The sequence below is a fragment of the Gekko japonicus genome, unplaced genomic scaffold, assembly GCF_001447785.1.
Source record: "Gekko japonicus isolate JY-2015 unplaced genomic scaffold, Gekko_japonicus_V1.1 scaffold795, whole genome shotgun sequence".
Taxonomy (NCBI): domain Eukaryota; kingdom Metazoa; phylum Chordata; class Lepidosauria; order Squamata; family Gekkonidae; genus Gekko; species Gekko japonicus.
The window spans coordinates 551,408-578,694 of NW_015171527.1; the positions used below are offsets into that span (position 1 = coordinate 551,408).

Sequence of the window (27,287 nt, forward strand, 5' to 3'; positions counted from 1 at the left end):
CCGACAATGCGAGTTAAAAAACTAGTACCTCCAAGGTGCTAGTAAACATTTGCCACAGGCTGCCTCCAGACTCCCGTGGTGTGATCGCACCGGCACACGGCATTCCCCTCCGGTCCCTCGTTTACCCGCCGGCACCGAGGGAAGGACCCATGGTGTGCCGCTGGCGCATCTTATTGAATAATCGCGGATCAAACTGTGCCGGGGCAATTAGCCACGCCCCCCCGCAATATTCGGCCCGTGTGACCGGGGCCTCGGTATATTTTGTACTGCTTCTTTTCCACTGTCAGAGAGAAGGGATATTTCCACATTGCTTCCCACGCTTCATTTCACAGGGCTGGGTCTGGGACACTTCCCAGGAACTACCTTGCGCCTGAACAAGCAGCAACAGGCATAAAACTAAAGGACTACTCCTTTCTTGGTGTATGCAGAAAAGAGACATGCAACTGGAACACTGTCAAACAGATGCCTCAACTGGATCATGTTGCAAATTGTACATATATAATCATAAGCCAGAAGCAAGTTAGGTGGGTACCACCCGAGCCAGAGTTAAACAAGCAATACAGTCTTCTCTAGACATATACTCTCAGCCATTAAAAAAAAAAAAGTTAATGTCACACATACTGAGATAAACTTCCCAAATATACTCACCTCCAGTACCAGCCACTCTCAGGTCATTGCTGTTACCTTCATAGGTAAACAGGGCCCTTAGGAAGACAAAGCAAACACTGAGATAAATCAAAGTAACTATTTAACTCACACAATCATAAACAATTACATTATCAGGGTTAATATCTTCATATTACCCTGCTTCAACCAGTGTTCCCTCTAAGCTGAGTTAGTGTGAGCCAGCTCACAGTTTTTTAGCCTCTGGCTCACACATTTTTGCCTTGGCTCAGGAAGGAGGGATCCAGAGCAAACTAATTTATGCAGTAGCCAAATCGCTCGCTCACAACTGTAATGCCAGTAGCTCACAAAGTAGAATTTTTGCTCACAAGACTCCACAGCTTAGAGGGAACATTGGTTTCAACAATTATCCATGGACATCTTTAGGGCAAACATGGCTATTCATTTCTGTTCCACACTCCTGTGTGTGTCTCTCACTATTTTCACTTTGGTCCTATCACACTCATGCTATGCTATTTCCTGCTAATTCCTGACAAATTCCCCCCTCTCCAGGACCACCCTAGCTGCTGGCCATCCCATTCTCATGTGTAACGTCATTCCTTCATCTTCCTACTTCCCAAAATTTCCATACAGAAGCTCATACAATTAATAATTCTCTTTAAATTGCCAACCAAATTGCATCTTTGCCTATCTAAAGATCAATTCACTGTGAGTATAACCTCTGTCATACACAGGTCAAAAAGTTTTCATTACAGCTTCCCTACTACATGCTAATGGGCATATTTTCTTCCTTACAAGTTCCTCATTACACCGATTCACCTCCATATCTGCTTAGCTATGATCCTGGTGGCGGGGGGGGGGGGAGAATTGCTTTGATTTTCCTTGTTTGCAAAAGGCTTTCACACGGAAAGATACTGCATGCTTATCTGCACATGCCACAGCAGTTTCATTTTGACTTTAAACAGCACTCATAAGCCACTGTGACTTTGCAACCCTCCCTGAATCTCTGTTGCAATATGGTTTACAATATGCATAGGGCCATTGCCTTTAAAAACCAAACAGTGCTTGACAGAAGCATCACACAGGCCTAGGAAGAGATTAATACAACCCATGCCCCTAACATCCAGACCCCAGGTACTTCTACTCCCACCAAACTGTCTAACACTAATGTGCAGCAACCATGAAGCAGAGTGGCTAGAGTGTACAGTTGGCCGGGAGAGGCCCCGGCCAGCCATGAAGTTTATGAAATGACCTCGGCCTAACCACATTCTGTCGGATTTTCATCCCACCTTTTCTCCCAGTAGCTCAGGGCAACATATATCTATTTACACGTTTCTACCCAGCCTTTCCTCTTGGCTCATGGTGGCTTCCGGTAATAACAAGTTAAAACCAAAATAAAATAACACCCCCAAAGTACTTCCTTCCCCATTCATAAACCATTAATCTCTCTTCCTCTTCTCTACTAATTTTATCATCACAACAATCTGGTGTGGTAGGTTAGGCAACAGTGATTCCCCCAAGGTCAGCCGGCGAGCTTCATAGCTAAGCTAATTGATCTGGTAAACCTTTGTCCAACTCTTTCTGCAAAGAGCCCAGGGCAGTGTACACAGCTCTCTCTTCCTCCATTTTAGCCTCACGATAACCTAGTTAGGTAGATCTAGGGGTATACAATCTGTCCAAGGTCACTCAGCAAGCTCGGAGGCAGAGTGGGGACTTAAACCCAGGTCTCCCATTCCAGTACTGGTGTAAGCAGGGATTTGAAGCAGGATCTCTACAGTCCAAGCCCAACACTAGCTATTGCTCCGCACTCCCCAACTCAGAGGGCTGCTTTGAAGAAACCATATACACCATTCTTGGTTCCTTGGGGGAAAGGCAGATTTAAAAAAAGGGGGGGAGGTTTATAATTTAGGGCTCCCCTACAAACACCCCCCCAGCCTCATCACATTTCACAGCCGCTACCCCCTTCCCATAAGCACCCCGCCATCACCAGCCATCTCAGACCCACATCTCTCTGACGCGCACAGCCATTCGGTGCGCACTGAACCGTGCCTCTAGCCCTCACCACACCCACCGCCCCAGGTTCAAGCCCAAGAAAGCCCCGCACCGCTTCCTCCTCCCCGGCGCCCCATGCCCAAGAGTGACTCAGCCCCACTCCTCCACGGATGCCTCCTCAGGTCCCCCGCCCGCCGATGGAGCCGGCGCCGGTCCCCGGGACAGGAAGGCGAAGGGAGAAAGATGGGCGGGCGGGCAGGCCCCGCGGAGGGGCTCTAGCTCACCAGTCCGTCGGGCTCGTCGAGGCCACGACGCGGCCGTAGGCCTCCTGCAGCGCCGGCCCATTTTTGCTCAGGTTCAGCGCCATGGAGGAGCCGTCGCCACTACTACTACCACCACTGCTGCTGCCGCCGCCTCCTTCCCGCAGCCGCTGGCTCAACCTTCGCCGGTTTCCGGCTCCGCCTGGCCTGGCGCTGAGCGGAGGAGACCTGCGCTCGCTGCTACTGCTGCTGCACTGGGGCGGGGACGAGCCAGGAGGCGGGCAAACCCACCCGCCTGTTTGCCAGGGTGGTTCACTTGGAGTTCTTCGCCTCTTCGAAATGGTCTGGAGGGAAGGGAGAGGGGGAGAGCTACAAGTCGTCGACAGCCGCTTAAGAAGACGCTTCACACCTCAGGAAGGAGCAACACCCAACTGGCCGCATGCCTCAGAAATTACGACTGCCAACCAGGGCTCCCTCTAAGCTGTGGAGTCTTGTGAGCCAAAATTCGACTTTGTAAGCTACTGGCTTTAAAGTTGTGTGCGAGTGACTTGGCTGCTGCATAAATTAGTGGGCTCTGGAGCCATCCTTCCTGAGGGAAGACAAACATGTGTGAGCCAGAGGCTAAAGAACTGTGAGCTAGCTCACACTAACTCAGTTTAGAGGGAACATTGCAGTGCCAACATCCAGGTGGCAGCTGGAGATCTCCCGGAATTATAAGTCTCGCTGTCCCCTGACCATAAGAGGCTTCACACCTCAGGAAAGAGCAGTAGCGCTGCCATATTCCTCGGAAATTGGGTTGCCAACCTCTAGGTGAGGGCTCAGATAGATGTCTCCCGGAATTACAAATCTCCAGACTACATCGATCACTTATCTGTAAATTATTTAAGATGGGTAGCCCTGTTAGTCTGTTCGTAGCAGTAGAAAAGAGCAAGAGTCCAGTAGCACCTTGAAGACTTAACAAAATACACAGCACGGTGAGAGCTTTTATGAGTCACTGCTCACTTCTTCAGCTCATACCCTGCCACATATTTTGTTAGTCTTTAAGGGAGTACTGGACTCTTGCTCTTTTCTACTGCAGTGTATTGTTTATTTACTTAAAACATGTATTCTTCTGGAGAAAATGGCTGCTTTGTAAGGTGGTCTGCATGGCTTCATACCTCACTGAGGTCCCCCCCTTCCCTAAACCCCACTCGCCCAGGCTTCATCCTCAGTCCTCCAGGAATTCCTGAACCCAGAATTGACAACTGTACTAGGAAAGCTCTGCTTCTCATTTTATTTACTGCTTTTTAAAAACAGTCCCATGCTTTCTCTGACGAGCTCAGAATGGCACTCATGGTTGGTTGTCCTCTTTTTATCTTCTCAACAACCCTGTGGGGTTGGTTAGGCTGAGAGAGACTGGCCCAAGGCCAGAGAGTGAGCTTCAAGGAACAGTGATTTGAACTTGGTTCTCCCACTGTGACATTCTAACCACTCCACCATGATGGTGCTCTTGCACCCAGGGATGTCAAGAGCTGCCAAGACTGGCTATCAGGAGGTGACCAAACAAGAGGACAAGCCCTTACATTGAAGACAAAATTTGCATATGCTAATTTAAATCTATACACAAATGTACACATAATTACTACAATTTAAATAAAAGCACAGCTCATCATAGTGCAGATCTCAGCTATTTGAGTGACAGCCTCTCATTCCAATGTTCAACAACAACAAAAAAATCCCTTCAGACAGGAAATGATACTTGAGCCAGTTACTGGGAAGAAGCAGAGCCTGAACATTTCAGAGGACAGGTCTCAAAAAAAAGAAAACACCTAGCCAACATAATGGCCCCCCAGATGAAGATTCCTTCTGCCCCCCCATATGCCAAAGCAAACCTGCTCAGGTTCATACGCCCTTCGTGACTAGGGTCCCTGGAGTTGGTCTCCCTAGTTCCCTCATCTCAGCAGCCCTGTCTGAATGCTACCCATGTTCCATCATAGAACTCAAAATGGCATAACTAGGGTGCCCAGGAGTTTCCATTCAGGTATGGAGCAGATCCAGTTCTGCTAAGCTTGAACACATGAATCTGCCCAATACTGAATTGGACCCTTGGTTCATTGAGGTCAGTATTGTCTATTCAGACAAGCAGTGGCCTTTCTCAACATCTACTCCTTGGTGGTCCCTTTTGACTGGAGGTGCCAGGGATTGAACCTGGGACCTTCTGCATACCAATCAAATGCTCTGCCACTGAGCTACAGCCCCTCCTCATGTGCTTCCAGGCTATACCTTGCCCCTGTAGTTTTAAGGGATGTTGACTGTCACTTCCTTCCCCCCAGGGTGGCTAATGTCCCGATGGAGCCTGGAGTACTCAATTACAACTGGTCTTCACACTACAGAGATCAGTTCACTTGGACGAAATGGCAGGTTCAGCGGGTGGACTCTACATCATCATACCCCTGCCAACCTCCCTCCCATCCCCCAAATCCACCCTTCTCCTATGGTGGTGGAAAGGGCCATCAATTTGCAGCTGACTTATGGCAATCCCAAAGGGTTTTCAAGGCAAAAGACATTTAGAGGTGGTTTGCCATTCCCTGCTTCTCCCATCCAAGTAGTAACCAGGGCTGACCCCGTTTAACTTCCAAGGGCTGATGAGATCAGGTTCACCTGGGCCTTCCTGGTCAGAGCACTTTACCCATATACCACTCCCAAATTGCCAGGGATTTCCTGTTCCTTCCACCTACACATCTGTTACATTTTTATCCCTTTCTTCTTCCAAGGAACTGAGGACATATGTAGTACACAGAAATAATTTTAATCTAAGTCTAAGGTGTGGTTCACATATGCAACTAAAGAGGTGGCAGAACCCTGAGATGGTAAAACGGACCGTTCCACTTAAACTCACAGCTGATGGGTTCCAGCTTAGAATGTTCCTTTGCATAAGAAATAACTTCACGCAAATAGAAAATCAGAACAGTAGGAAGAGAGGTTCTGTCCCCCTCTTTGCTTGCTGTGGCTGTTTTATGTTGGCCGGGAAGATTTAACATAAAAGAGTATCCTGAAATGGGACCTTCCACCACCCACAGTCGGAAGTGACCCGGTCCATTCTACCTCCTTTGGTCTCGGCCACCTCAGTGACTTCTCATTCCCTTACATGTGTGAACCAGGCCTAGGGGCAAAACTAGATGGGGAGGCACTCCATGTGCATTTATACATGCAGCCAACAATTTGCATATAAAGCAGGAATCTGTGTTTTAATGCACAGAATGAAGCATGCAACCGAGGGGATCTGAGCTTTGCCTTTATTTGCTATGCTCCACTGCTTTCAGCATATTTCTTCCAGCCCAGCTCACTTCTCATATCAGAGTCCTCTTGAAAGTGAAGTAAGAAGGGGTCAAAGTGTAGTTCCCTTCACCTGTGTATTTGTTTTAAAAATAGATTCCTACATCCGATTTAAGTGTTAATGGATGGATGTATCTATAAATACACATGGATTCCCCTTCCCATCACATCTGGTTTCACCCTTTGTATGCTGAAGGCATGTTCATCATTTGAAATTAAAGAACAATAACTACATTCCTTAGAACACAAACTGGTAACTTAGAAATGATCGTATGGGACAAAACCAAGAAAAGTGTATATTATATATGTGGCGCAGAGCTGCCCACTCTTGAAGCCACTGAGAAAGAAGACACCTTTGGAAATATTAGAGGGTCAAATCTGTATTTTAAAATAACAGCATCTATTATCTCAGCTAACAGTAAAGCTGTAAGCTTAATTTGTTTCAGATAACGACTTCAGCTATGCTACATCCCCATCCACAGATGTACCCCTAGAATAAGGCCTTTGAGTCAGGATTCACCAGTCCTGAATCATCAAAACATATTGGGAAGCTGTGAAGTTATAATAAACAAAGAGGATGCTTTCATCCATATACAGAGGTGCCTTTTCTTTACAAGATATTGCCAGCCCCATACACATGGGACTAGTAAGAAACAGATTCAAGTCAGAGGACATAACTGATAAAACAGCACTTTAAATTATACCAGAAATCAAACCATTTCATTTCTCCATTGCATGTTTATTAAACAAACTATTTGTTTGTAACTGCTCCATCACTTTAGTTTCCTCCTTCAGGTCCTCCATGATCTATTTAATTCTAACGAATAGAAGTAAACAGTTATTATTAGACTGTAAATCTTCAGCCAGGGCCATTGAAAAAACTTGTGTAGTACTACATGGTTTATTATATTATTATTTCACAATTCCCCACTTCCCTGATTACAGCAGGCAGTTTCAAGAATGCCACTACAGCATCTATTTCCTTGCAAGATATGGGTACTAGAGGTTACATTTGTAACACTGCTTATTTACAAATATACACATTGAACATGGTGAGGCAGACAAGTATCTGGACAGTGCTCATCTTTGAGACACCATTCATGCCCACAGAAGCAAACATGATATGCTCAGAGTACGAAGGCACCGCAGAACTCAGACTTCAGTCTACTTTTTTGGCTGAATTTATTTGTTTGTATCCTGCTTTTCTCCTAAGTCAGCATCCAAAATATAACACTGGTAATCACTCCTTCATTTTATCTTCACAACAACCTTGGCCGAAGGTCACTCATGGCAGAGTAGGGATTGAAACTGAGTCTCCCGTATCCCAAACTGGCACCATAGCCACTGCACCATACTGCCAATCATATTAGTGTCTCCATACAGCTTCAAAATAGTTAATTTATGGATAAGGAATGGAAACCAATCCTTGCTTTTCTCTAAAATAGTAAAAAGCCGAGTAGCATCGTTTAAGACTAACAAACTTTATTGTAGCATAAGCTTTTCAGAAACACAGCTCTATTTGTCAGATGTTTGGGGGGGTCTGATGAAGAGAGCTGTGTTTCTCAAACGCTTATGCTACAATAAAGTTTGTTAATCTTAAAGGTGCTACTGGGCTTTTTACTATTTTGCAGCAACAGACTAACATGGCTAACTCCTCTGGATCTTGCTTTTCTCTGTTATTTTAAAGCAATTTCTGGACTCTCCATTAGGTGGCAGAATTGATCCTATAGTAGGCTTTATTTCAGTCCTTTGGTTAACAATTTGCTTGGCCCTGCAGCGTCTTGAAACATTCTCTTTTATCATTGTGATAAAATGGGGAACCTGGGAGTGACCCTCTGTATATTTCTGTTAACAAGTGACTTCTGTATACAATGATTCTTGCAATAGGCAAATTATAAATGGGAGGAACTGGTTTCTTCCCATTTGAGCTCCTTACATATTTCTTTTAAAGCGTCCATGACTCCGTTTGAACTGGCAATTTATATTTCAGTTGACATGGTACTATTTCTCTGTGTCCTCTTCCACAGTGGTATACTCATAGTGGCAAATCACTCAATGAACCAACTCCTGATGTGGGCTTCTTGGTCAGCTACCAGCTTCTTCCAAACTATGGAAACACCAAAATTATCAGCCTGTGCGGATTTTTGTTTTTACCTAGTAACACTCAGAAATCAACAACAGAAATTGTAACCTATTGACACATTCTCTTTTACATCCCTGTCAAATGCTCGGGTGAGCCCTAAGACTCTGAGACCTAAGCCCATGAACTAGTACCTTAAAGTGGGTCACAGAATCCCACACGCTGGGTTGCAACTTGCAAGCCCCACAGGACTGCCAATTCCCCCCCTGCCTTTTGAGAGAACCTGATGCTAGTGTGCATGCACAGAGAGCAAGGACTGCTGTGCCTCCTTCCTCTTTGCACACATGCTGTGAGAAGAAGCAGGGTGGCAAGGGAGGTCACTCAGCAGCAAAGAGGAATCCTCCAGAACTTTGACCTTGGTTTGTTCCTCGCTACAGCCTACCTCTGGGTCCTGTCCCCCCTCCCCATTCGGAACTGAGTACTAAATGCAGCCGTCTTTTTCTAGGGATACCACCACAATGGGAAGCAAGCTGGGTGAACACAGGCAGTACAATAGGACTTCCAATCCCATTAATAAGTTCCATCTGGAGCGGAGTTCACCAAGGAACAGTCATTAAAAACATTAAAAACAAAACTAGATGATGATGATGATGATGATGATGATGATGATGATGATGATAGCGTTCCGTGCGCCTTGGTGTTTAGTCATGCCGGCCACATGACCACGGAAATGTCTTCGGACAGCGCTGGCTCTTCGGCTTTGAAACGGAGATGAGCACCGCAACCCTAGAGTCAGATTCGACTGGCTTTCAAGCAAGGGAACCTTTACCTTTACCTTAAGGCTCACTTTGTGCAATGGGACTTACTTACACAAGTATGCATGGGATTGCAGCTTAAATGTGAAGTATGCAATAGTGATTTAACTGACATGACTATTTAGTAGACATGGGCAGACAGTGTGCGGTGATAGTGATTTAAAACGGCAGGTGCAAACTGGAATGGAGAGCACCCTCCCTCGTCATTGCTCGAGCACCACCAAGTCAGAATGAAAATCACATGTGTTTTCCCTTTTACATGTTTCATTTAAATTTCATTTAAGTTTCATTTAAGTTTTCTAGTTTACCGAACTAGATTCGTGAAAGCAAACATTTAGACGTATGGTATGTATTACAAAAACACAGCATCTTGTCAGTTATTAATTCCTTTCCCTGGAGGTATGCCAGAGCCTGAGTCTGGGCATTTTTACAGAATTATGTAACACTTTTCTTCATGCTAGTAGCATCTGGCACTGTCAACACTGGATGATCGACACATGAAGAGTTGGAAGTATGATTCTTTGGGGGGATCAAGACTCAAGATGAGGTGGAGTGCGGAGACAAGAAGGGGGGGGGCTGGATAAATAACACAAGTTCCTCAGACCCTGAGGCACATCCCAGCATATAATTTGGAGGCAGAGACTATTGCAGGTCAGGATCAAAATCAATTCATTATGCCCTCCTGAATTGTTCAGTTTTGCATCATTTGGAGAATGCCAGGAGACTGGAAGCATTCCTGACCTCCTCATCTTGCCCACCTGCAGTAGGCCCTGATTGGATAAGCAAACCTGTAACGGTGGAGCATAGGAGGAGAAGATGGTCCTGCAGATATGAGAGCCCAAGGCCATGAAGGATTTTGTATGGGGTAGCCAATGCTTTAAATTCAACCCGGTAACTGATGGGCACTCTGATAATAACTGTTCACTCTTAGCCATTTAACCACAGCAGACAGACGATAGTTCAGGACCTCTATCACATCACCAGGAGATACAGAGCTGGGTGTCATGAGCATAGTGATGACAACCAACTCCCAGACTATGAATGATTTGTCCTGAGGGCTGGATAAATAACACAAGTCCCTCAGACCCTGAGGCACATCCCAGCATAGAATTTGGAGGCAGAGACTACTGCAGGTCAGGATCAAAATCAATTCATTATGCCCTCCTGAATTGTTCAGTTTTGCATCATTTGGAGAATGCCAGGAGACTGGAAGCATTCCTGACCTCCTCATCTTGCCCACCTGCAGTAGACCCTGATTGGATAAGCAAACCTGTAACGGTGGAGCATAGGAGGAGAAGATGGTCCTGCAGATATGAGAGCCCAAGGCCATGAAGGATTTTGTATGGGGTAGCCAATACTTTAAATTCAACCCGGTAACTGATGGGCACTCTGATAATAACTGTTCACTCTTAGCCATTTAACCACAGCAGACAGACGATAGTTCAGGACCTCTATCACATCACCAGGAGATACAGAGCTGGGTGTCATGAGCATAGTGATGACAACCAACTCCCAGACTATGAATGATTTGTCCTGAGGGCTTTACATCGAGGCTGAATAGCATAGAGGATAAGGCTGTGCGCTGTGGAACCCCACAGGAGAGGCCCTACAGTGAAGATAACTGGTCTCCAAAAATAATCAGCATCTTAACAAGGGTCTGGAGTTGATAGCCCTCGAATTTAAAAAATGGTGCCACACAGACGGATTTGCCTAAATCTTAAGATAGAGGCAGAACCAGAGATGTTGGCAAAGATCTGGAGGACAAAGCCCAGTGATTTAAAAGTAGATCCAGGGACTTAGCCCAGTACAATTTTTTGTCTACTGAAGCAGAGATCTGCAAGCCAACTTTTAGCTTAGTACAGAACCAAACTTGACTTTTTAAAAAGAATGTGAAATGCTGAAGTTAATGTATATCAGAGGGGTAGGTGGGATGCCAGTAGGTGAAGGGAATGGCAACCAAAGATTTTTATGGGACTAAAGGGCTTCTTAGAGATGTTTTACAGAAATGGCTCAGTTGGAAATTGCCTGTTAGGCAGTCAGAAGGTCTCGGGTTCAATCCTGGCCATTTCCACTTAAAAGGATCAGACAGTAGGTGATAAAAGACCTCACCTGAGACTCTCAAGAGCCGCTGCCAGTCAGACAGCACTGACTTTGATGGATGAATGGTCTGATTCAGTATAAGGCAAAGTAATGTGTTCATAGGTAAAGAGTTGCCAGGAATCCATGCGCATACCATGCACAGATTTATGCCAGTGCGGTAAAACGATCCCAGAAGGTTCTTGTGTGTATATTTCTTATTGACAGACCTCGTCTTTGCCACTTCTAACAAAGGACTCACAACAGCAGTATTCGGGCAGCAGAAACTTTGTGGATTATGAATCCACCATGCCAATTATAAGTAATGTTAAATGGTATATTTTCAGCTATGCAAATAAGTTTTCTTTTACTGGCTCTTTGTTGATCTCTCACTCTGAATTTTGATGTAGTTTAGCTCTTTAATTATACAAGGTTACTGACCCCTGCACTGTGGTCCTTTTGCTTTAAAAAAAAAAGAAGAACAGGGAAAAAACAGGATTGCCCCTCACATTTCTGACAAATGACCCGAAAACTAAAAACCTAGTCAAGCAATTTAGTTTCCAGCTGGTTGGCAACCTTGCATCGTCCAAATGAACAAGGCATTCTCAAATGGCCCCAGGTGTTCTCAGACTCTCTCATGTCCAATTTCTGGATGATCTTCTCAGTGACCACAGATAAAATGAAACAGGTAGCCAGGGTAGGGTAGAAGATGACAATTTACAATGCAATATCTCCTGTTGGGACGGCTGCTTGGGAAATGGGCAGACCCCCTAGAGATGGGTCTTGTAAATACCTGATGATGATCCTAGGCACTTGATACCTCTATGTCATAAGGATGTCATAGCATGTTGTGGTCAAATAACCCAGAAGACAAGGTGACAGAAAGAGGATAAAAGAAGTCCAAGTGAGGGGAGCCAAAATGAGGATTGGCAGCCTAGCTGTGAAATGTGGTCACATCTGTGGTTGCTTCCTCATGGACATGAGCTTGTACTCTTTTTGAAGAATCGCTGCAAGACTAACAGATTCCCCTGAGGAAGCCTCTTGGCAAAATGCTGAGGAAATTTTACCTGAGTAATAAAATATATATTTTACTTTATTTTGCACCATTGCTCTTGGCCTTATGTTTTTATCTCTTAGTGACTGGTGCAGCTCCCTGCTGCTTCCTCATGGACATGGACACCAAGTACTCTATTCTTCCCCAAGTGCTACACCCATAAATTTTTATCAGAGGTGAACGGCTATTAACAAATGAACTTACCTCCAACCTACCATGTTAGTTGCACTTTGGGGGAAAGAAAATGGAGCTCACAGGCAAAAACACCCCCCCCCCAACAATTCCTAGTGAACTTTACAAGGGTATAAACAACTATCCACAGATTTCCTGAAGTCAACAGAATATTTCTGTCTTTGAAAGTGTAATAAATGAAGCACAGTCTCAGCACCAGCGGATCATTAGGTGGTTTAAGTATAAATTGAAGCTGTCCGGCAAGCTCCTTTTCTACACCCCCCAACTGAACATGGGGCTGCCTATATGCTATTTCAAGTCTAGCCTGCTAGAAGGCACTAGGATGGGCTGGGCATTCAAACTAGATTTCCAGCTCTAGACCAGGGGTCAGCAACCTTTCATAATTCAAAGGCCTCCAAACTATGTCAACATTCAGAGTAGATCAATAAAGAACCAATATGAGTCCATGTGCAGAACTGAAAATACAAGGTTTACTTATAATTGACATGTTGACCCACATAATTCCAGCAGCTCAAACACTGGCTATTATAAGTCATTAATTAGGAAGCAGCATACACAAGGTCTCACAACAAGTAATAAATATACACAGGAGGCCCCTGTGCAATTGTTTTAGTGAACTGGCATAAATCTGCAGATGGTTCACACTTGGCTTCCTGGCAATTGTCCACATGCATTGTTTTCCTTTCTGTAAAACACCTCCAAGTTCTTTAGTCCCATTAAAACCTAACACCCCACCTACCTCTCCAACATTCCTTATTATAAGGGTTTATTTTTCTTTAAGAGCCATATTTGCTGACCCCTTGTATAGAAATTTTGCTTTCTGCTTTCTATAATCCATGCCTTCGCCTGTGATTACATTCTGATAACATGCTGTGCCTTGCTTCCTCTTGCTAGCCACATGGTAAGGCCAAATGGCCTCGATAGCCATGCCATAAACCCACATTCTTTCACACTTTCATGCCAAAAGCCAGACCCACATGCAACAAGTCAGGTAGGCCATGAAGTACCTGGAAACTAGGTCAATTGCTTGCAGGCGTGGCCTCCAAACTTCTAGCCATTCCTGTGTTGCAGCTATGGCAACCAACAACTGGACACACCTATGTCCACTCGTGATTGGCCAAATGGCCACGGCTAATCATGACTGGAATTGGGCTATAATTGTTCAATCCCTATGGGAATGAGCTCTCTCTTAGCTCTTGCTCTCTGTTCCTGCTCTCTCTGCTTGTTTTATGGCACCTAGAAATGCCATCTCGTGAGAGACAAAGAACTGTTTTATGAATTGGACCACATAGTTGAGCAAAGATGGATTTTTCCTTCAAAATCCCTTGGACTGTTTGGATATTCCTGAACTTGGTAAATATGTATCTTTTACTGTGTAGTTAAGGCAAATCGCCTTAGGCTTGTTATTTTTGTAAACTCTGGTAGTCTGTGTTAAGCTCTGTACTGAATAAAAAATTATTCTTGTTTCTAAATGGTCTCTGATGTTGTACCTGAGTTCCAAGTCTAAATCTGGTGGCTAACCCTGACCACATACACTACCTTGGTAAGAGTGTGCATCTCTGAGTGAGTTGCTAATGTGTTAAGTTCCAGATACCAACTGAGAGTTTGAACCTCTAATCTCAGGTTGGGGGGAACTAATGTAGAGGTTCTGGTGGCATATTGTTCTGAAAACCTGAGAGGGTATAGCCTACCTCTGGGGTTGCTGTTTAATGTACTGAAAAAGTACAGGATTCCCTCCCATTCCTGGACTGGCTTGGGTGGGAAAATCCTGTACACCCCTGCTCTAGACTAGGGCCTTATTTCTGCCACAAACCTTGCAACTCTGTTTGAGAGCAGGTATGGGGGGAGGCTGGGAACATCTTTGTCAGCCGGATGAGATTTGGGCCGAGCTTCTGTTACAAGTATGCAGTCTGGATGTGGCCAGAGAAGTGAGCCAAAGGGATTATAAAGTACTGAGACTGATGCATGTAGAAGTGATTTCAGCTCATACTTTATTATGTGCAGGATAACTTGAGATACTTAGTCTGGCCCGAGGCCAGCTTATATCCACATAGCAAACCACACCCCAAACACACACCCACAACCGTGATAGGCTATTTACAGTGTCCCCCAGTCCCATAGGTCCCTCCTTGGATCCTAGCCGTCTGATAGGTGCGTGCTAGGATCCGTTTGGGCTATTGTCTTTGGAAGTGGTCTCGCTGGGTACACAACAGGGATCTTGTCTCTTAACCCGTGGGTTGTCACCTGTGGTCCTGAGCCAGACTAATGAATCCAGTCGCAGCACTGGATGCGGGAGTACCATAGTACATATATCTTTGTTCATTTAAAATGCATTTTTGCACCTGGTTTGTAAGCAGCTTGCTGTCCTCAGATGCAGGAGTAAAGGGGGGTGTAAATACATAGTATGGATGCCAACCTCAGGTGGAGGCTGGAGATCTCCTGAAATTACAACTGATCTCCAGACTACATACTTCACTTATTTATTTTTTAAAGCATTTCTTCCATTTGTCTTGGAGAAAATTTAGGGTTGCCAAGTCTGGGTTGGAAAATACCTGGAGACTTTGGGGGTGGATCCAGAAGAGGGCGGGGTTTGGGGAGGGGAGGGGCCTCAGCACAGTACACCACCACCCTTTAAAGCAGCCGTTTTCTCCAGGGGAGCTGATCTCTGTTAGCTGGAGATCAGTTGTAAAAGCGGGAGATCCCCAGGCCCCACCTGGAGGCTGGCAACCCTAAAATGGTTGCTTTGGAAGGTGGGTTGCATGGCACTATACCCTACAGAGGTCCCTCCACTCCCTACCCTTAAATCTCCAGGTATTTCCAGACCCGGAACTGACAACTCTACTTAGAGTGCTGCCTAGACTGCAGTTTTCAGCCTTGCCATCTGACAGAGAAGTCAGCTGACCTCCAAGGACCAATTCTTCCATCAGATTATATAAAGCCTTATAGTTTGCTTTTGTCTCAGCAAGTTGTTTTACTGTGAGAGGATCCTGGCAGGCTAAGTGCCTGATTCCTTTTCAGTGTTACTGTTTATGGAACTTGACCTGTCTGCCTTGGCTTATGCTCCCTGCTCTTGGTCCTTCTGATATAAAGTTGCTGCTTTTAAAACTCGACCCTTGCCTGCACCAAACTGGGCTATTTACACTATTGCAAACCCAGCAAGCTCCCATTGACCCCAAAAGTTTGTGTAGGGCTTGGGCCCTGCTGGAACTTGGCTCTTCCTAAAGATGGACTAGGCAACCCAAACAGCTAATACTGCAATCTGAAGCAGAGCTAAACCTTTCTTAATCCCTTGAAGTAAGATGGTTTAGAAACAGGGGTCATTTTGTAGAAAAAGAGGTGCAGGAGTTCATTAGTATAACTCATTAGCATAACCTATTTGCATATGATATGCCACACCCCCTGACATCACCGGAAGTGTGTCAGAAGGCAACACCCACCGCTCAGGCTCCACTGGACTGTTTTGGATTGCTAGCTATTGGGAGGGGGGGACGTGCAGATCTGTCCTCACAGAGAAGGGAGAGCTTGTACCTGAATAAAACTTGGCCTTAAAGGTGCCACTGGACTGTTTTGGACTGGGGGGCTGGGGAGGGGCTCTGCAGCTTACCTGGCTGCTTCTTGCTCTGACTGAGGGCTGCTGGGAACAGGGGGTGGGGCTTGTTGCATGTGCCCGCCCCATGGGCTCTTTACTGCCGGAGCTCCGCTCCTGTGCGCTCCTGCAGGAAATGACCCCTGTTTAGAAGGGTGTTATTTTGTTTAGGATTGCACTGTAAAGGATTCAGATTCTAGTTTTCAACAGGTAGGGGGTACACTTACAACTAGTTTCATACCCCTCTTACTTGCAGTAGTAGAGGACAGAATAACTAACAGCCCAATCGCACTTCCTTGGAAGTAAATCCCACAGAATTCCATGGAAGTTGCTCCCCAAAAATGTTTGTAGAGTTGCACTCAATCTTGACACCTCAGACTACTGTTATGACTCAAAAGGAAGATGATGTAAGATTACCCCTCCCCTAAAAATTGCTATACACAAGCATTTTTATTATTGGACATAACTGTAACTTACATGCAAATTTAAGATGACTCCCTCGTTTTTTCTTTTCCTTTCTTTCTTTTGATGGCATACCTTGTCTTGTATTTGAGTAAATACTGTATTGCTCTGTATTTAGCATGCACCTTGTGTGCAAGATGGTTATTTCTATAAAGGAGATGGCAAATTCAAGACTGTATACAGGTGTTTTACCCATAAATATTTTAAATAGCTTATTTAAGGTTTATGATTGTTAATTGGCGAAGTGCAGAATGAAATACTTTCAGACCTCTTTACTTCTCTTCCCACCCCAAATCCAACAATTTCAATTTAAAAAAAATAATAATAATCAGTTGTAGCACTTTTGGCAAAAGAGTTGTGCCACAGAGAGAGCTAATTTACACACTGCCCACTCCCTTGTTATGCTGGAGGTGTGAGAATTAGGGTCCCTGTCTGGCCTTAAGTTCCTGAAAGGCCAAGGTTTTTGTTTGGAAAAGTCTCCAGCCCCTCATAAATACCAGACGAATTTGCTGCAATGGCTACATGAAAAGACACATTCTTTTTGCTGACAAGATGTTTTGAAAGGATTAACATTCCTAATGCTTTGCCTTCTTGCACAGCTGGGGGACAGTTGAACAACCAGACACAAACAGCTGCTAAATCATGATATTTATTCAAATGGTATTAGCAACAAGAATGCAAGCTCTTGGAGTTTGATTTACGGAGAAAGCCAAGGTTTGAGCACATACCTGTTGGGGGGGGGGGGAATCCCAGTATCTCTACCAGCATGGCCAAGGCTACACCATCTTTATGAAGGGGGAGATACTGATCACCATAACAAAGATTTGCCAGACCAAGGCGATAAAAGGAAAGAAATGTCCTCCTATTCACATCATGGGAGACACTCAGTAAATGAGACCTCCTAAACCTGGGATCCCCAACCTTGTTGAGCCTGTGGACACTCTGAGAAAAGGCTATGGGTGCTACCACAAAATGGCTGCCATGGGCATTGGGCCAACCATAAAATGTAATGAGGTTCCCTCCAAAAGTAGGGAGACAGAAGGAGCTGCTTCCAAATGGGTGCTCCCTGCAGACACAAAGATTCTGGATTCTTCTGAAGCACCTTCCTGCAATGAGGAAGTGGAGGAAAGCTAGTATCAGCTTAATGCTTTGGGGAACAAGACACCGTTTAGTTTCAGTTTCCAAAGAAAAGGGACTGTTTGCTTCCAGGGCAGCCTCAGGGAAGAGTTCCCACATTTAGAAACAAAAGAAGGCCTTAGCCAAGCCAAGAGTACATGGCTATAATGTGTGTGCCCCCCCCCCCCATTTAAATTCTTTGCTAGCCAATTACGTAGGACAGATGCAGTTCCCTTTTTTCCTTGTCTTCAAGACACTTTGGACTCTATCTATTAATGGAGCAAGTGGTTGTTTAAAAATATATTGTGGGTGGGTGCCACATTGGGGGATGCTGCCCTAAGCCATGTAATTGTGTGGCCATTGGGTGCTTAATTTTTGGAAGCACTTTTTATAGTTCAAAGAGCAGGAGGAGAAAGCTTAGATAAGCATTTCATACTGTTTTACAATGGTGTACTTAGAACCTTCATTTAGAAAATATAACTGAATTGCAGTTCAGTGCAGCCAGGCCCATAGCTACGGTGGGGCTTTTGAGGGGGTCCGTCCCCTTTCTTAAAGGCACAGCCCCCCCCCCCAAGAATTTATCCTGTAAATGCTTTTTTCAAACATTTTTAAAGGCATGCACTTGTTTAAGCTGCGGTGGCTCAAGTGTGGGGATTTGAACAGCCATTATGGCCATTATGGCTGTTCGCTATAGATGTTAATAGCAGGCGTTGTACTTCTGAAGCACCTCCTGCAATGAGGAAGTGGAGGAAAGCTAGTATCAGCTTAATGCTTTGGGGAACAGACACTGTTTAGTTTCAGTTTCCAAAGAAAAGGGACTGTTTGCTTCCAGGGCAGCCTCAGGGAAGAGTTTCCACATTTAGAAACAAAAGAAGGCCTGTATCTATGGCCAAGCCAAGAGTGCATGGCTATAATGTGTGTGCCCCCCCCCAGTTAAATTCTTTGCTAGCCAATTACCTAGGACAGATGCAGTTCCCTTTTTTTCCTTGACTTCAAGACACTTTGGACTCTATCTATTAATGGAGCAAATGGTTGTTTAAAAATATACTGTGGGTGGGTGCCACATTGGGGGATGCTGCCCTAAGCCATGTAATTGTGTGGCCATTGGGTGCTTAATTTTTGGAAGCACTTTTTATAGTTCAAAGAGCAGGAGGAGAAAGCTTGGATAAGCATTTCATACTGTTTTACAATGGTGTACTTAGAACCTTCATTTAGAAAATATAACTGAATTGCAGTTCAGTGCAGCCAGGCCCATAGCTACGATGGGGCTTTTGAGGGGGTCCGCCCCCTTTCTTAAAGGCACAGCTCCCCCCCACAAGAATTTATCCTGTAAATGCTTTTTTCAAACATTTTTAAAGGCATGCACTTGTTTAAGCAGAGAGGGGTGCTGTAGCTGACTAATTCCCACACTGAGCCAAGGGGGTTGGAGTAGGTGACCCATAGGATCCCTTCTAACTCTGTGTCAAGAAATTGGTCTCCTTTAAAAGAGTTTTTCTGCCTATTTACTAGCTTTCTTAACTATAGAAGTCATCATCCCCACCTTCTGGCTTATTATCAAAATTGTTGCTTAGGCTGGCAGAAGTGATTAACTTGCAGCAGCTGAGAACTATCATCTAAAATGGTTAACAGCTTGCACTTTAGAGATCCATCCTGGTAATAGTTTTCTATTGGCTAAATGGTTTCTCTTTCTGCACTGAGAGCTTCAGTCCCACCAGGAAAAAAAAATCTGCCTCACAAGCCACATAATCCTGGCTACAGGTCTGAGTGAAGTTCTGTCTTTTGCCTGGCATCCCTTAATTAAACACAATAATGCTTTTGAGAGCATTCGACCTCTCACAAATGAAGCTCTTTTCATGTATCCAACAATTCACCTGTACCCAGAAGAAGCCTCAGGAGTCATTTATCCCCACTCCAGATAGTGGGACTCATTCCTAACCCAGCCCATCCCTGCCAGACTGCCTCTCTCATGGTAATCCTCCACTGGGAAGACTAATGCCTGCAGGACATCCAAGGCTTTTTTTTGGGGGGGGGGGACACACCAGAACAGATTTCCGGAACCTCTCTGACAAAATTCTTTTAAAAACGTTTAAAAGTTCTTGAGTTTTTAAGTATACAGATTGAAGACTTCATTTTCCTCTTAAGAGTTCCGGCACCGCTTTTGCAAAAAAAGAAAAAAAGCCCTGAGGACATCTGTGAGAAGAGTTTGGGGAGGTGGGCTGACTGGCGGTGGATAACAGCCAGGGAAAGGACCTGTATGAAGCTATCTTATAGTGAGTCAAATCATTCATCTATGTAGCTGTGCTGTCCTACTTTGATTGGCAGTGGCTTTCAGGGAGAGAGAAGTCTTTCCCAGCACCTGTTACCATAGATACTTTAACTGGAGATTCCAGGGATTTAATTTGGAATCTTGTACATACCATGTGCTCTGTCACAGAGCCGTGGCCCTTCCCCTGTCCCTGTGTAGACAGGTCACGTTAAAGTTTCTCTGTCCGAGTGCACAGAATTGGGGGGGGGGGGAGAATACATACCACTGCTTTTTTGTGTATGTGAACCAGCTGTACAAGTTATGAAGAGCTGAAGTTTGGATCATGGAAGTTAATTGCATGTTAAAAAGTCCTAACAAGCAGAGGCATGTGGGACACCAGCACGGATGACACAAACATGGGCTTGGTGCAAGACTGCAGACAGCTTTTTTTTTTTTTTAAAGCAAGCTGAAGGCAGTCTGGAAAAGGGATCATTGCTTGTGGCAGCTACTCATTCCAGCAAACAGGCTTTTGTATTGATTCAGAAACCTGCAGCACCAGTTTGCCAGACACAACAGTGGAACCAAAAAACCCCCAAAACCCTGAGTGTACTACACTGTGGGAAGCAAACATTCTCAGACTGTTTCAGCACTTTAAAAACTATCATGTATCTCAAGTCCAAGTGCAATTGCTAACCCCTGGCTACTGTTTCCTCCCTTAGGCTGGAGATGAAATGTGTGGTACAGAATGAGGTAGAACACAAGCTACAGTGATATACCTACATATGAGATACCAAGTTGCATGAAAATCTATATTTACATGGGTGGCATAGAACAAATTGCTGTTTGTTTTATCTGATGACACAGAAATGAAGATTCAGGGAAACCAATGATTAAAGTTCAATGCCTTTTGAGTGAAGAGTGTCTTCCTCAGGGGAAACTTGCTGTGTAACCCTAAACACAGTTACACTCTTCTACGTCTATTGAAGTCAACAGGCTTCCAATGATGTAACTCTGTTTAGGGTTGCATCATAAGCCAGTTTTTTTGGAAGAGCTGCATAAACAGTTTTACGTATTATAATATATAACCTTTCTCCAAGGTGTCCTGGCTAAGCTATATGTGTCATCAGGTAATCCATAAATGGATCTCCTACAGTGTTTTTTTTAAAAGCTGAGGGACGGGAGAAGTTTGTATCAGGACCATGGTATAGGGGAGAGGATTTTCCCCCTCATGCCATCCTCCAGAGCTGACTCACATCTCTCCCCCATTCCATGTGGTACCTGTATTTTCCCCCTGCACCACAAATAATAACTTTTGAGGGGAGAGGCTTAGGAAAATGGTGTTGAGGAAAGGTTCAGCCTCCCTTCTTCCTGCCACCATGATTGATTGATATTAAGCCCAAGGGGGGGGGAAGACATGGGATAGAGCTATTCACATGTCTCTCAATATCACACCTAGTTTAGGACATCAGAGAGAGGTCTTTCTCAGTCCTCTTACTGGGGATCCTTCAATCGGACATGCCAGAGATTGACTTCATGCCTTCATACATACATAGTATATGATTTGCCACTGGGCAGCGCTCACTGGAGAAGACCCTGATGCTGGGAAAGATTGAAGGTCACAGAAGAAGGGGACGGCAAAGAATGAGATGGTTAGACAGTGTAATTGATGCAACGAACATAAAATTAAGCAAACTCAGGAGGACGACGGAAGACAGGAGGGCCTGGAGTGATGTGGTTCATGGGGTCACGAAGAGTCGTACTCGACTGTGTGACTGAAGAACAAAAAAAGTTTACCCTATCCAATGAGATATAATAGCCTAAAGTATGGAGAACTTTGATAAATGTCTTCAGATATCTTTTTTTGGTATATTTTTATGTGTGTGCGTACATGTGTGAGTGTGTGTGTGCACCTCGAAGTCATGGTGACCTCTGGTGACTAACCCCTACTGGGGGCCTGGAGGATATTCAGAGAGGTGGCTGAATAAAGCCTGCCCCCACCTCCCGACTGCTGGTATTTCAAGTAGGTCTCCCATCCAAGTACTTGCTAGAGTCAACCCTGATTAGCTTCCAAGATCTGATGAGATCTGGCTTGCCTGGGCTATCCAGGTCAGGGGCCATCTTCAGATGTCTTAATAACTGTATCCTAAGGAAATGGTACAATAATTTTTTAAAAAACAAAAACAAAAAACCCTGCACCTATAAGGTCTAAAGGTGCACAGTATCTGAGGTTCTTATAAGTCTTAATAAGACTTAATGTGACACCTAAAAGGCTGCCTGGCAACCACATTTGGACCAAAAACATTTTTTTATATGAAATTGTTTGAAAATGATATATGATTTAATTATTCCTACTTCTTCAGTAGAAGTAAGGGTTGAATTCTCCCCCTCCCATGACTTTTTAATTCATTTCAAAAGAATGTAAGACAGAGGCAGCAGAGAGGGTATTTGTAGGCAGAGAAGGTCTTCATGAATAATCATGCTGTATTCTGCCTGAGGTCCTATAGCAAGGACTACCCCACCTTTCTCACTGACCTCATGCTGAGGATCTTCATTAGCACGAAAAGCATCTGTGTCTCAAAACTGAATTAATATTGCAGGGAGGGAAAAGCACATTCAATTGATCAACGGAGGAGTCAAATTCTAATAACAGAGTAACAGGGGTCTGGTATTCAGACATCCCAGGAGAGAATTGAGGTTGGGTTTAATTAGCCCCATTGGGGCCCCAATTTGTCAATCAAGAATCACTCCTGACACACCCCCAACACCAAATGCTCTTGTTGTTGTTGATGTTCCAGCCTCTGGCTATAGAAGGAGTGGAGATAAACAGTAGCTAAATCTCCCCCTGAAAAAAAAATTACAAAAAGAAAACAGTTGGTGGAATTAAATGGCTATTGTAGCCAGCCAAAAGGTGCTGCATTCTGTGGGAGAGCTGCGTTCCCTCAAGGAATGTCAGTTTCAACGAGACCAGTGGGAGACTCCCTCATGTGTCATTACTTACATATTATCAGCATTCTGATCCTTGCTCTGCACAGCTTGGGATCTGGGACTCCTGTCTTGTTCTTATTTCTGAGATCAAGGAAGAGACTGGGATAGAACTGTAGCCCTGTTAACAAGAGAACAAGACACACACACACACACACAGAGATATCCTCAGAAACAGAAAATGTTCCAAGAAATGTAATGATTTACCTGACTATGTCAAATGTATTATTCCTCTCCCACAAGTACTCATCAGTATTTGCAGATCTGCATTACAGCTAGGTGTTAAATGCAAAAGCTGCACATGATCGTGGAACTCCATTAAAGACAAACAAGAGAAAGTGGTAGTGAAAATAGAAAAGTGGAAAAACAATGCAGAATTTAGCTCTATGTCTTTATAAGGCCATTGACCCAAGTGCATACAGCAGGAGGAAAGGTTACTCTGGGCTTTTCAAGATGTTTAAAGAAGCTTTTTCTTAGGCTTCCTATTTTCAAGCTATGTCCAAGGAGTCCCTGCTACATTTTTTAACCCAGTGGTGTCTGATCTTTTTAGCAAATACACTGCAAATTGATTTGAAAGTATCACTTATTTTGTTACCAAGATTTATATAACATATATTTTTACAATCCCCCCCCCCCAAAGTAGTTTAGGGGAAAAATTAAAATTACAGGAATACATAAAAAATCACAAAGATCTTAAAAACAGGAAGTAAGTCAGGATTGATAAATCCAAAGCAAATAAAGTGTTTCTATTAAAATGGCCAGACCTGGCCTTGACACTAAAAGATCATAGTGGTGGGGCCACGTGAATTTTCTTGGTGAATGAATTCCAAAACCAACCACAAATGACTCCATTCCTTGTCACTACCCACATAGCCTCCAGAGGCTAGGAGAGACAACATAAGGACCACAGTTCCTGACAAGGCCATGTTCTGTGGTCTTCCCCTGTAAGGCTGGAGTGGAGACATTGACACTTTGTGTCTGATCCTCCCATCCAAACTTCCTGCTGCATCCCCGCAAGCATTTGGGAAGCAGCAAGAAGTTTCTTCTCCCCTGGGGAGGGGTCTGTTAGAACTGGAGGCCTTTATGCGGTCTCTTTCTGTCTCAGCCTTCAGAGGGGACTACAAAAGAGTCAGAGAGAGATGGATAGGTATAGGACATAAAGCATCCTTCCTTTCTTATCTACTGCTATCCTTTTGAAGTGTAGATTGCAAATCTTAGGAGAAGTTCCTTCCTTCCAGCTTTGACACCTCTCTCACATTGCCAGACTCTCCATCTTGGCACCATGAGAGCAGGACACACGTCTTGCATTTCTGGACATCCAGACAGTTAGACTAGGTATGCTGTCTCTCATCTTTCCTATCTAGTGAACAGAGTTCACTTAATAAACTACTTATTAGTTTGAATCTGAAGAAGTCTCTGTGTATCTTTTGTTTTCATGCAGCCTGTACTCTTCTAATGTGCATGAATATGCTGGAGTGATAGAACCAACAGGGTCAGAGTCTACCTCCTAGCTAGAAGAACAGTTGAGATGTGGGGTATAAAAACTCATCTTCTTCCTGGAAAGTATCTTCTGTGTTTCTGCTCTGGGATACCTAATAGGCTTCCTGGGGAAGGGGCATGTTTCACCCTGCCTCTTCTCTCTCAGTTGGGAGATGGCAATCTGAAACCTGTCTCCCTTGAAGCTTCTGCTGCATCTCAGAGAAGAAACAGCAGGAGATTTATGGGTGGGTGGTGGTTCAGAATACTGGCTCTCTTAATTGGGAGGCAGCATTCTGCATCCAGTCCTCCTCCGCCATGCTCTGGGACACAGAAGTTTCTTGGGCAGGCATGCTTCAGAATACCACATCCTAGCTGAGACAACATAATGAAACCTGCCCTTCCTGTCTGGAGACAACAGAAGTTTCTGAGGGGGAGATTCCCGCCAACTGAGAGGGGGTGGTGACAGCGGCATTTTGACCCCCCCCCCCCAGGAAATTGCATCCCAGGGTCCTGACAATGGGGGGAAAATGATCTCTGCTGGTCAGAATGCCACCTCGCAAAGCAGAGAACAACTGGGGTTCTGACTTCCCCTTCCCACAGACATGTGGTCCATAATGGATCCAAGCACCATCTTGAGGTGGCCCATTTTGCTTCATTGCAGCCTATATAACTCTGAATTGTATACCCCTGCCCAAAGGTGAGGACCCCTAGAGAAGGGCTCCATAGACTACCTTAGCTGATGCGGCAGTTCGTATCAAAGAGGGTTTTCTTTAGATACGCTGGTCTCTGATTTAGTGCCATTCTAGTGTGCATGTATTGCATGTGTGGCCCATTGTACCTCGGTTTGCTTTTATCTCTAGTCTACTGCACCAGACAGAGGGCAGGCACCAGTGCTGTACAGAAGAGAAAGGACTGGCTCTAAGCCATAACTGGGCTTTCAGCAGACCTTCCATGGCCTGCTGTAGGTTGGAGATCCAAGACTTAGTTTAAGCAAACAATACTACAGATAGCATCATGTTACATGTTAATTTGCTGTTCATTATCTGGCTATGTTTGAACCTTCCCTGCCATTCTAATGAATTTGATAATGTGTGCCTTGCACACAAAAGCTCATACCGTGAATAAACCTTTGTTGGTCTTAAAGGTGCCACTGGATTCTAAATTTGTTCTAATACTACAGACAGTATATACAAAATGCTACAAGAAGCCCCTTGTCCTCTGACATTCTTTTATAGCTTCACCTACATGGTGATGTCTAAGGAGTGAAGGAATATGCTTGGTTTCCATCATTCCCCACCCAAGTCCTCTGATCCCCCACCCAAGTCTCTGACAAGTTGTCTGACTAGTAGTCATACTTCTTACTGTGGACCAAAGGTGATTTTTTTTTCATCAAGGAGGAAGCAGAAAATCATAAAATGCACCTTCCGAATTAATAGAGAACTGGTAACAACACCGATATGGAGAATTCCTGATTATTATTATTTTTGCATAGTAAGACAAAACATGAAGGCTTCATCCCCCCCCTTCAAATATGTAACTATAGTATGGCAACTGCAGAGCTTGATGTACCTATGCAGGTTCCCATAATCCACTATGCTGAAAGTTAGATTCAGTGCAAATATGTCAGAACACAACTTATGAATATGACACAGTATTGACCCACTGTAAAAAACTTGAGCTGCGGTGGCTCAAGTGGGTAAGACGCTGAACTGCAGGCTGTGGAAGGTCAGTAATTCAGCAGTTCGAGACCCGGGGGCCGCATGATGGAGTGAGCTCCCATCTCTAGTTCCAGCTCCTGCCAACCTAGCAGTTCAAAAGGAAGAAATTGCAAGTAGATAAATAGGTACCACTTCGGTGGGAAGGTAACAGCATTCCGTGCGCCTTGGTGTTTAGTCATGTCGCCACATGACCACGGAAACGTCTTTGGACAGCGCTGGCTCTTCGGCTTTGAAACGGCGATGAGCACCGCAACCCTAGAGTCAGATCCGACTAGCTTTCGAGCAAGGGAACCTTTACCTTTACCTTTAAAAAACTACTACTACAGGCATACCCATTGGGTAAATTCTTATGGCATTTATTCTGTCTTCTAATACTGCCATCTACTTTGGGACTAATGAACTGTATTATTGGGAAGCAGCAGGACTTTTTCTTTTAGTGATTATAATTTCTTAGACATAGGGTAGGTTTTGAAATCTGCCTGACAGAACCAGGCATAAATGTTCATCATGTGATAGGCTAAAAATGTGGAAAGGCACTGAGATGTCAAGGAACAGATTCAAAATTTTGAGGTTTTGTTTTGTTTTAAGCTAAGGCGCAGTCTTGTTTTTAACTAATCTGACAATATTACAGCATTTCCTTATTATTAAAAAATTATGTTTTTAAACTTATTCTTACCAGTTATTTGACTGATGCTTTCTGTTCCTATGCAGGTAAGATGGAAATTCACTCATTTCAGGTCAGGGAAGTCAAAAGGACTGATATTTATAGTAGTGGCATTTAAGGGCGAAAGGTGCAACAATCCAGCAGAAAGTCCCGGAGAAGTCCATGGAAAGAGAAGTTAATGGAAAGGATTAAATGGAGATAAACCAAGTCTGTGTTTGTCTTTACAGCATGGTAACACTCATTGTAAATTAATTTCCTATTCCTATTAAGTCCTATTAATCTGATCTGGTGAACTGGGGTGTTTTGTTTTGTTTTAGACTACAATGGTAAGCAGGGTTTGGCCACCAGAGGGTAGTGATGTATGTTTGAACACTTGGCATCTACAGTACAACCCTAAGAACACTTTCCTATAAGTAAGCCCCCATTTAATAAACCTGTGAGATACTTAGACTTGCTTAGAGTGCTCTTTCAGTATGTTGGGTACATGAAGCATATGTCTTATGAGCATCACTGAGCAAATAAAACATTAAACTAATTGTAAAAAAAAGGTAAAGGTTTCCCTTGCTCGAAAGCCAGTTGAATCCAACCCTAGGGGGCAGTGCTCATCTCTGTTTCCAAGCCAAAGAG

General features: G+C 44.3%; 1 protein-coding gene and 1 non-coding gene across 2 annotated transcripts in view; both read right to left on the bottom strand.

Annotated features, from left to right (window-relative positions):
• Positions 1 to 3,115, bottom strand: part of DBNL (drebrin-like) — a 38,303-nt gene extending 35,188 nt beyond the window's left edge. The window contains exons 1-2 of the mRNA XM_015419505.1: positions 2,901 to 3,115; positions 649 to 704 (exon numbers count right to left, since the gene is read on the bottom strand). Of these exons, the coding sequence (XP_015274991.1) occupies positions 649 to 704; positions 2,901 to 2,983 (139 nt within the window). The 5' untranslated portion in view covers positions 2,984 to 3,115. The remainder of the gene's footprint in view (positions 1 to 648; positions 705 to 2,900) is intronic.
• Positions 3,116 to 5,042: 1,927 nt separating this feature from the next.
• TRNAT-GGU lies at positions 5,043 to 5,114 on the bottom strand. Its single transcript has one exon. It is a non-coding gene; the product is annotated as a tRNA-Thr (tRNA).
• Positions 5,115 to 27,287: the final 22,173 nt, after the last annotated feature.